The sequence below is a fragment of the Leptosomus discolor genome, chromosome 3 (assembly GCF_034619465.1).
Source record: "Leptosomus discolor isolate bLepDis1 chromosome 3, bLepDis1.hap2, whole genome shotgun sequence".
Classification (NCBI taxonomy): domain Eukaryota; kingdom Metazoa; phylum Chordata; class Aves; order Leptosomiformes; family Leptosomidae; genus Leptosomus; species Leptosomus discolor.
The window spans coordinates 15,170,232-15,180,710 of record NC_141393.1 but is presented as its reverse complement, the minus strand read 5'-3'; the positions used below and the strand labels follow the sequence as shown (position 1 = coordinate 15,180,710).

Below are 10,479 nucleotides of genomic sequence, written 5' to 3'. Positions count from 1 at the left end.
AGACACACCAAAAAGTGACAAGATGGCACCGTTACATTGCCACAGCTTTTACCGACAAGAAGAAACTATCCAACAGTAATGCACAATTAAGATTTTTCTGGCTTTTGAATGTAGCTGCCTTCTGCACCTATGTCTTTTTTGCTGCCATAACTTTAGTGATGAAACCCATCTAGAAAAGGCCTCTATCGTCAGCGACATTGTCAGTGCTACATATTTGATCCAATTCCAAAAGAAAGTGCTAATTTTAAAGATTGTTATCCGCTGTAGAATTTTGTTTTCCCTAATCTTCAAGGTTATCTAAGAAAAGGAAAGGAAAAAAAACAGAAAGGGGCGGGGGGGAAGAGAAAGATTTCTTTTCTGTTCAAATGCTGGCTTCTTTACAAGAAATTACACACGCTTAGCTTAAATTTCAACAAAGCAGCGGCCCAAAAATTATAATTTTAAAAGATATGTTTCTCACCTACAATGCAAGTAATCTCAGGCTACGACTGGGTAAAATTAAAAAGGGATACCCAACAAAATTTTAAAAGAAATTTAAACAGAAAGAATAAAAAAAAGTACCTGCACATGCCAAAAAATTACAAAAACCCAATAAATACAGAAATTATTGCACAGTTAAAAGGCTCCACAATTTTTACTGCCTTAATCAACCCTCGGGTTTAATAGAACTTTGTAGACACAGGTTATATTTAAGTGCCAAAGTCTGGCACCTACCATAGTTATGCTAAGTTATGTTTACGGAGGCAAGTTAGGTCATCTTTTCTCAGTTGGCAATAGTTAAACTGTACAAATAAAATGTTACCTAGACCCCTGAAATTTAACCTAGCGGGGGTGGGGCGAGGGGGGGTGGGGGGGCCTTAGCTTCTTTCTGCCTGCTCAATTTTGACGTCATTTGTCAGCAAATGTTCTCCATGCCACTTTTTCATGTGTTTCTCCAGGGTGCTGTAAACACTGAAGGGCATCTGGCAAATGTCGCAGCGGTAGACCTCCTTCCCTATCTGGCCATGCGTTTTCATATGGCGCGTCAGCTTACTGCTCTGGGCACATGCATAGTTGCAGAGCTCGCATTTGTAAGGCCGCTCTCCAGTGTGGCTCCGACGGTGCACCGTCAAATTGCTGCAGTTCTTAAAGACCTTGCCACAGTACTCACATGTATCGCTCCTGCGCCCTTCCTTCGAACTGGGTCGCCCAGGGCCGGGACCACTGATGTGGGGGGTGCTGCCTCCGCTCGCCGTGCCGCTGCGCCCTGAGAGCCCCCCGTCCAGCATGTCCCCCGGTGGGGTGGAGAAACGCAGGCTCCCGTTCTCCGACGAGTGCTCGGAAGAGGTCGCGAAGGGGGATTGTCGGGAGTCTGTGAATCCAAGGAACGGATCCTTCATGAAGTGCCGCGATGCTGCGTACCCTACCAGCCACTGGGAGTAAACGTTTTCGGAAGGTATTATTGTTGCTGGTGGCAAGTCCAAATCTTTCTCTACTTTTATTCTTTTAGAGGAATTGTTTAAACTGGGGCTCGTGATAGGTGTCGGCTTGCGGGGGAACAAGTTTGGGAAGGGTTCACCTGGGCCAAAGTTTCTTCCATTGACTGTCCCCTCCTCAGTGCGGTCCAGCTCTCCTACCACTGAGTCTTCATCGCCTGGATCTCTCTGACAGAGGTCTCGAGGACACAAGTCTCGCTGGTCAGAAGACCTTTTCATGAAGCTACTCCTCTTCTGTTTCTCAGCTAGCATGTCGTTATATTGCTGGATGGCACCTAGACTTACGTTCTCGATGACTTTTCCCAGGACGAGGGATTTCTCATCCGGCAGCGACTTGGAGCCGTTTTCTCGGTTACGACTCAGCTCCGAGTCCATACTGAAGCTCGACTCTGGCCGGCTTTCATTTTCAAGCTCCTCTTCCTCCTCCTCCTCCTCTTCCTCTTCTTCATTGTCATGGCCCAGGGAAGGATCGCTCTCGTTCCTGAAATCTGCCTCACTGGATTTCAGTCCCTCTCCAGTGAGCTCGCTTGTGCCTGGCTCGGGGGAACTAGTGGTGGACAGTCCATCGTCTGACCTGCCCGTCATGGAGCCGGCTTTATGCATATGCGTTTTCATGTGGCGTTTTAGCTTGCTGGCCTGGGAGCAAGCATGGTCACAGAGCTGACACTTGTAGGGCTTTTCTCCTGTGTGACTGCGCCGGTGCACGATAAGGTTACTCTGAAACTTGAACGTTTTCCCACAAAATTCACAGGACTTGCTCTTGGCCTGAGGCTGGGGAGGCGTAGTGCTGCTAGGGGGCATGGGGGGCAGTGGCGGGGTGCTCAAAAAAGGTGATTTAGGACTTGGCTGGAAGGGATTCAACAGGCGATGCATAGGGTTGGTGCGACTGGGTGAGACTGGCGGAGGGGTGGAACTGTTTCCTGCCAGCTCTCGAAGCCTTCTGGAGAAATCCATCGCTGGGGACTCAATTGCCATGGGGTTTAAACGCATAACTCTGTCAAAGGCACTGGGATGCTGGGCAACTAACCCCATTTCTTCGGCACTAAGGCGATGTGGATCCAGATGATGACGAGGTGGTGGGCTGAACAGCGGAGGTGTGTTTGGAAGCCGACCCTCACCAAAGCCAGGGTGTTCGCGCAAGATGGGTCCTGTCATCCGTAAAAGATTGAAAGGGTTGTTGTCTCCAAGGAAATTCATCAGCGGGGACTGTGCAACAGTCTCCGGTCCCAGAGGAGGAGGGATGGTGATGCGTGGAGTAAGGGAACTGTTTGAAGGGCTTGTTTCCAGGTAGATGCGGAATCCATGTGTGTTCTGGGCATGTTGAAGCAAGAACCAAGCGCTATTAAAAGGCTGCTTGCATGTTGTGCAAATATAGCTTGAAGGCTCATCTTTACCTATAAAAGAAAAACAGAAAGAACACTCAAAAAATAATACAGCGGAGAACATTTAAATACAGTTGGCATGCGCTTTATTTTGCTAACACATTTCCTCCTTGGCATTTCTGAAAGAAGGACTTAATTGCAATGTATTGACTGATATAAATTGTTGAACAGCACATTTACTCACCACACTTATTCACTTAACATGTATGACAAATATCACACATACGCATTGGTGCTATATACGTTTATATCCTCTAACTTGCAAATAAAACCTTCCTTTATGACGCATAAAGATCCAAATCCTTTCATGTGTCTATTCCAGAAAAAGGAATTTGTTTCAAGGGATTTATGACTACAGACAAAAACCAAGGAAAATGCAGTGTGGTAGGTTTTACAAGGCACCTGCAAGGAGCTTCAGTATCATTTTCACTGTTCCATTTTATATTTTTGTATACTTCATGCAGCAGCCCCCTGAGATCTTGCTGAATTTAATTTATACACGCTTCAGTCATGCCAGCACTTCCATTTTTAAAATACTATGTAGGTATTTAACTGCACAAGTTCTATTCAAGTCAACAGGAGCTTGGAAAACGTACCCTTGCATAAACCACTTTGATGTTCTTTTTGCCAAAACACCAAGAAGCCACTCAAATGAAACATCCGGTAATCAAAGCCGACAGAGCAGTTGCAATTAACAGTAACAAATGTCAGGCCGTGCTTGAACTGGGTCCCAAGAATTTCTGAGCCTGAGCCTGCCCTCCAATGCAGAAACGCTCACCGGAGCCAAAAACATTGTTCTGTTTGCCTTTCTAGCTTATTTGAACGACTGCATAAAGGTGGAAAGCATTCCTTTAACCTTGATTCAGCTTTACATAAAGGACAGGTGTGGACAAGTCTGCACTACAGTCATAATTTTGCTAGCTAGAAAATTCCAGTCCTGGGCACAATATAAACTATGTGCTATCTTCAAAAAGCACTTCCCCACTTCCCCCCCGCCCCCCCCCCCCCCCCGCCTCCTTTTTTCAATGCTTCTGCAAGACTCTGATAAATTCATAAATATGTGTCAACTTGAAAAATCATGATCCAGGATTTGTTTTGTTCTTGGTTTTTTTTCAAACGAGGGGGAGGTTTCCTGAAAAACAACTACCCATTTTGGAAAATCTAAAATTAATTTCTTGCTTGTTTGTTTGGTTATGAAAGCACATATTTCGGCTAGCAGTGGCCCCACTACACCTAAAGGCACTAAACTTCCTGAAAGTTCAAAGCCTGAACCAAGCTTCCCGCCTGACCCGCATCTGCATAACAACTCGAACGAAGCTCAGTCCCAGCCCCTCCACAGGAGCACAGATCCGAAGCTGAACTACACAATCCCTTTCTAGATGGGGGGACTGCAATTCACAAAAGCCTGTTGCTTGAGCTTGAAAATGAAAGAGTTTATAAGGTGAATAGAACCGTATTATCGAAACTACCTTTGTGAAGAGGAATGACTCACAGCAGTCAAAAAAAAAAAAAAAGAAAAAAAAAATTAAACTCGGGCACACAAGGCGAAGCAGGATTGCTGATGACTGAATTCCCCTCTTCTGGCTGTTGCAGGAACAGCTGCTGCTAACAAAACCTACAAAACCTTAGACAAGGAGGCTAGAAGATTATCTGCCTACCTATCAGCCTGTCAGTCTATCTAATCTTATCACCCAATGAACATCCATAAAAGCGTAAAGGAAAAAGCATCTATCAGATTGAGACTTATTTACAAATGTAGGTGATAAATGTGTGCAGCTCCTCACGCTCCTATTGATTTAGTAAGGCTACTGCTGTGGATAGCAGCTTAAGACCCCAATTTCGGAGAAGCCAGCTCTCCACAGCCAAAAAAAAACCTACACAACACGGCCCACATTTCTGCCTGGCTGACAAGGCCCCTGGGCCCCAGCCCTGCACACTGGATTGTACGGTTCACCCAGTTGCTTTGATTAACAACTGCTATTGGAAAAAACACAAGTTTGGGAACTATACTCAGCTTGGAAAAAGTGCCTGCAACTGCTATTGACATTAATGAACGTCACATACAAACACAGAAAGGAACTGATACATTATCCCTTAAAAATCTACTCAGCACTGAGGCAGTTAGGGAGTTTTATGTCAGCTCTGCAGCCAAAGCAACAATAAATGCTCCCATTATTACTTCAAATATTTAAATTTCTGATTCTTAAAGAAATATGATGAAAATGTCTAGACCTTTAACTTTCTTGCACAGAAACATGTGTAGTATAAAAAGTGACAGAAATCACTGAAGCAGAGTAAAGTATATAACATACTCTGTCAAAAGCTTTTTTTAACAATATGTTTTACCTCAGCTCACCCTAGAATAGATTTTAATAAAGCCCCTTCTCAAGTGTGATCTAATAGCAAATGAAGTGCAGCATCTTACAAGGTCATATATCTTCAAATTAAAGAGTGCTCTGCACCCTTCACCTTCATTTTATCCACTCTAATTAATCGATTTATTACCCACAGCTGTTCAATTCTTTCATTTTAAAGTCACAGCATGCATTCTTTTTTGTTGTGGCATTTTCTTCTTTAAAAAAATAAAGTGTGTGAGTGTGTGTGTGTGTATGCATGCGTTCTCCTTGCTTAGCTCAAGAGCTGACAGGAGGAAGAAAGCAGCTGTGTATTAGACAACGAGGATGACAAACAGCAACACGTTTACTTCAGCAAAGGCACATATGTAAGGAGAAAATTCCTGAGCAAGCTGAGAATCAAGGCCAATCCAAAACTGAAATGGCTGATTAAAAAAATTACCCTCAAAATGGCAGCTGGCTGGATGCTTGCTACTACATGTTACATGGAACTGAGATGTTTTGTTTTGTTTTGTTCTCCAAAACTTCAACTCCGTGAAATGCAAGTGAGGAAAGTATATCCTCCTCTTTTTTAGTTTTCTTTCAAACAGAGCAAATTAGTGCTATTAGTGATCTAAGATTTACAAGCTAGCAGTCATAAAACAGTCTCCTCTTCCTTTTTGTTTTGTTTAGCTGTTGTGCTCCTCAACACTCTTCTTCAGGAGACCCCAACACAACGGCAAAATTGACTGCAGGCTGCCTGACTACCAATTCCTGACTGCTTCACAAGTATTCATCTGTGTGTGCCTGTTTATATATATCTTTTAACTTTCAAAACCCTCAAAGGCTCTCCCCAGACTCCCAGTTTAAAAAATAAAAAATAAATAAATAAAATTAAATGTTCATTTCCATATTATCACTTCATGGTTATCTTGCCTAGAAGTTGCCCTGAGCAGTGTAGATCCTCACTTTTAAGAACAGAACAATGTCAAAAAGTCTTTGAAGATCCAGTCCGAACATTTTTGTATTCAAAAACTTGCTAAATATTTTAAACGTGCCCAGAAACAGCCACATATTGCTCAAGAATGATCTTTATATTTAATAATGTAGTGCACCTAGACTATAAAACTCTTTGTTATAAGTCTATTTTTGATACATGGCTATCTTAATCCCTCGCCACCTGCACTGAAGGCTGCCTAATACCCACTTTATGACAACTAGCTATATAGGCTTTGCCATACGCAGTCTTTATCACTTTAACATATGCTTGACTTTGAGCATGTGAGTAATCAACATCAGTGAAACTTAAGCATAGGCTGAAGTGCTCTGTTGGATAGTGATGAAATTATTCATGTGCTTAGAGTTAAGCACAAGCCAAGACTTCATTAATACTGTTCAATGAATTGCACATGGATTCAACCATATAGTCTGTGACTAGGCATGGTTTTCAGAGCTGATGGCTCAAGTACAATTTTTTATCTTTACATTAGTTGGTAGATACGGTATACATACTGAGATGAGACATCCAGGCCACAAACCCTGTGCAGTCAACAGCAGCTTCAAAGTTGCACTAAATCCAAACAAATACTGCCACTGGAGCTCAGACATGAGACAGGTTTGTAGGGCTGGATCCTACTGAGAAACAGGCGTATAGGTTTAGAAATACTGATTCAAAGGCTAGGAAGGACCATAAAATTAAAGAAGGAGAGGACTATGACAAGCCTTAAGGTTGCCTTTATCCAATTCCTGACCCAAAGGATGTCCATATCTATACATCCATTCATATCTATGGCAGATGCTTTGTTCTCCCATTTCAAAGGCCACCTGGATGGAGGGTCTACAACCTTCCCAAAGTCCACCTCACTCCTTCTTTACCATCATGAAGGTTCCCCAAGTGCCTAATCTAAATCTTTCTTCCTGCAATTTAAGTTCATAATGTTTTGTCCTACCTACATGTACATGAAAAACATAGGAAACAATTTAGTCTGCACCTCACACACGGATATCATCCAGCCCAGCGATCTGCAGTTGAACCACTTCATGTCTTTTAGCGCCCTCTTCTCACAACTTCATTTGGAAATGCCAAGTAAGACAGAATTTACTATCTATTGGAGTACTCTGTGGCAATGGTTAACTATTTTCAGTGCTAAAAAACCCTCTCTCTGATTTGAATTGCAGAGTTCAAGTGCCAACCATTAGATCTTGTTATGTTTTTATCTAGTAGATTAAAAATCTCTCTAGTATCTTCTCCCTAAGCAGGTAATTATAAACTATGAACTTACTGAACACTTTTGCCTTTTCTGTATATTATGACAAAAGATGGTCTTTTCCAGAAATATTAAAATCTGTTCCTTCCATTACTGCATGACAGATTATGTTCCGTTCAAAATGTCAAAGCAATAATGAGCTTTTTTCTCTTTCATGAACAGCACAAAACAAAGCTAAATTCAGACCCTGCCTCCCAAATTCTGCCCTTACAGGGGACAGTGAGAAAAGACAGGTCAGTCTGCCCAGCCCAGAACAAGAGTAGCCTTGAGTCTGTGGACATTCATCCCAGGTAGCCTGAATCCCCTGACTTATCTGTCCTCTGCAGTCTGACTTGTATCATTTAGTGATAGGCAGATCTTCCTTGCCCAGTTGGTACATGACTTTTTACATACCCTGAATGCTGAGTGCCTTTGCCCTGGAGATAAATTTCCCTCCAAATATCCTCAGTTATTCTGGATACCATCAAACAATAATCAGTGTGAGATAAGAACTGTTGAGAATTCATTATTTTCTGCTGGGCTACAGTGACATCCAGTGCCTTACAAATCCTCCCCTCAGCATGCCTGTATAATTCCATTAGTTGTAACAGTGAACGAACTCCCCCACTTTTTAATCAACCCACCCGTAACCCCTGCCAGGACTGCAGTGAGGACTTGCAGTCAGGTCCACATAACCACTGCCATTCTTCACCTCTAGCAATACTTTCCAGATAAAGTTTCTGGTTCCCTTTACAAAGTTACAACAGCAGCAATAAAAATGTTAAGGAATTTTAATGTTGCTTTACTGCACCTTTAGAAGCTCAGGAAAAGTAGAAACTTGCAAGCTTTAAAGAAAGGACACCTTTTATTGTAGCACTCAGGAGCAGACACGTATCAAGTTCCTGCAATCTTTCCACCAATGTTACTCTCTTCTCCACCACTCGATTTTTAATGAGCATTTAAATAATTACTCCTTGTTATTATGATGGTTACTCTAATAATACCAATAAAGGTAGCATGGATGCTCCATAAAAAACACACCCCTAATTGAATTATTATTAAATTAAAATGCCATAATTGAGAACACTAGTTTAACAAGTCTCCTTATAAGACGAGCTGACATTAAAGAGAAGGGCATTAAATTCTGGAAAGATTTAGTGTTTCATAGTGAAGAAAATATATGGTTATACGTGGTTTGACAGGTCACCTAGACAAGAGCCAAACACTTTCCAGGTGTCTGCAGTGTGGATCTGCAGTGTGAACTGTAACGGTTCATACTCAATGCTTGATTTGCTATGCAAAAATATCCCTAATATAGGTATTTGTGCTGAAGAGGTTTTATAAGTCATATTACCACTCCAAATTATCCAAGTTGCTGAATCATAGAATGGTAGGGGTTGGAAGGGACCTCTGGAGATCATCTGGTCCAAGCCCCCGGCCAAAGCAGGTTAGCCTACAGCAGGTCACACAGGAATGCGTCCAGACATGTTTTTAGTATCTCCAGAGCAGAAGACTCCACAACCTCCCTGGGCAGCCTGTTCTTGTGCTCTGCCACCCTCAGAGTGAAGAAGTTCCTCCTCATGTTCAAGCAGAACTTCCTGTGCTCCAGTTTGTGCCCATTGCCCCTTGTCCTGTCACTGGGCACCACTGAGAAGAGCCTGGCCCCATCCTCTTGACACCTGCCCTTTAGATATTTATAAGTGTTTATAAGATCCCCTCTCAGTCTTTTCTTCTCCAGGCTAAAGAGCCCCAGGTGTCTCAGCCTTTCCTCGTAGGAGAGATGCTCCAGCCCCCTAATCATCTTCGCAGCCCTCTGCTGGACTCTCTCCAGTAGCTCCTTGTCCTTCTTGACCTGGGGGGGCAGAACTGGACACAGTACTCCAGGTGTGGCCTTACCAGGGCAGAGTAGACAGGGAGGATGTCCTCCCTCGACCTGCTGGGTGCTAATGCACCCCAGGACACTGTTGGCCTTCTTAGCCACAAGGGCACAATGCTCGCTCATGGTCATCCCATTATCCACCAAAACTCCCAGGTCCTTCTCTGCAGAGCTAAAGTTAGCAAGAACATTTACTTACATATGTTCATGACTAAATAAACACCCAATATCAAGAGTTTTACCCTCCCTGCGCTCCCTGGAGTGTTTGGAAGTGCTGCTACCTCCATTTCTGAGACACTGACAGTCCCAACGAAAAAGACAGAAAGTCTGAAGTAGGGTCCAAGCCTAGGTGAGGATCACCACCAACAGTCCAATGCCAGTCACTAGTTTTAAACGCAAAGGAACCATTTCTCTTTATACTCTCTAAATTTTAGTTTTGATGGCAACACGAGCTGAAGACGTAAAAGAAGCACAACTCCTCTATCCATCCCCAGAGCTAACTCAGTGCATCCATCCCTACACTGCCTTGTCTAAAGAAAGGGATCAAGAGACTCTTGCAGCACATCCTGCAGAGGATGATGGGAACTATCACCAACAATTCATAAAGTAAGCATCAACTGGCAACTAAAGTTGGTGCTTTATGACTTAGCAAGATGCCTGCAGTCTCACAACCTAAGAACCTCCAATTCTCCACTGAGATAAACAGCCACTCTCTCTTGTAAAGCTCAGTCGACCTGAAGTGCGTCTCCGTCAAGAAGAGGAGATGAAGGTTTAGGTGCAAGAGCCCAAGCATGGGGGCCACAGTGCCTGTCATCATCTGGAAATGGAGAATCTCAGGATGAGGTTGGTGAAAGGAAAGAATTTGACAGGGAAACAAAAATGAAATATTTTTAAAAGGTGAATGGAAAAATAAGGGGCTCTGAAGAAAGAAGGGGAAGTAACCGAGAAGTGTTACTTCTCAGTAATAGAATTCTGTTTCCTCCTGCACTAGGCCCTGTTCTCTTTTTCCGCCTTACATCTTGAATAGCCTATCTCCTCCAGTGCCATCTTCAAACAGAGGAAAAATCATGCCTTCATGCAATATACTTCTCCCACACACTGCCTGTGTGTTCTACAGCTTTTCCCATCCTATTTCTACCTTGACTAGTGAGACTGCAAGTTCTCTAC

The 10,479-nt window shown here is 43.1% G+C and overlaps 1 protein-coding gene across 4 annotated transcripts in view; it reads right to left on the bottom strand.

Moving 5' to 3' along the window:
• Positions 1 to 857: 857 nt before the first annotated feature.
• The window catches only part of BCL11B (BCL11 transcription factor B), a 91,694-nt gene continuing 82,072 nt past the window's right edge, over positions 858 to 10,479 (bottom strand). For all 4 annotated transcript variants that reach the window (XM_086462269.1, XM_086462271.1, XM_086462270.1 and 1 more), the window contains one exon: positions 858 to 2,869. In XM_086462269.1, the coding sequence (XP_086318395.1) occupies positions 858 to 2,869 (2,012 nt within the window). The remainder of the gene's footprint in view (positions 2,870 to 10,479) is intronic.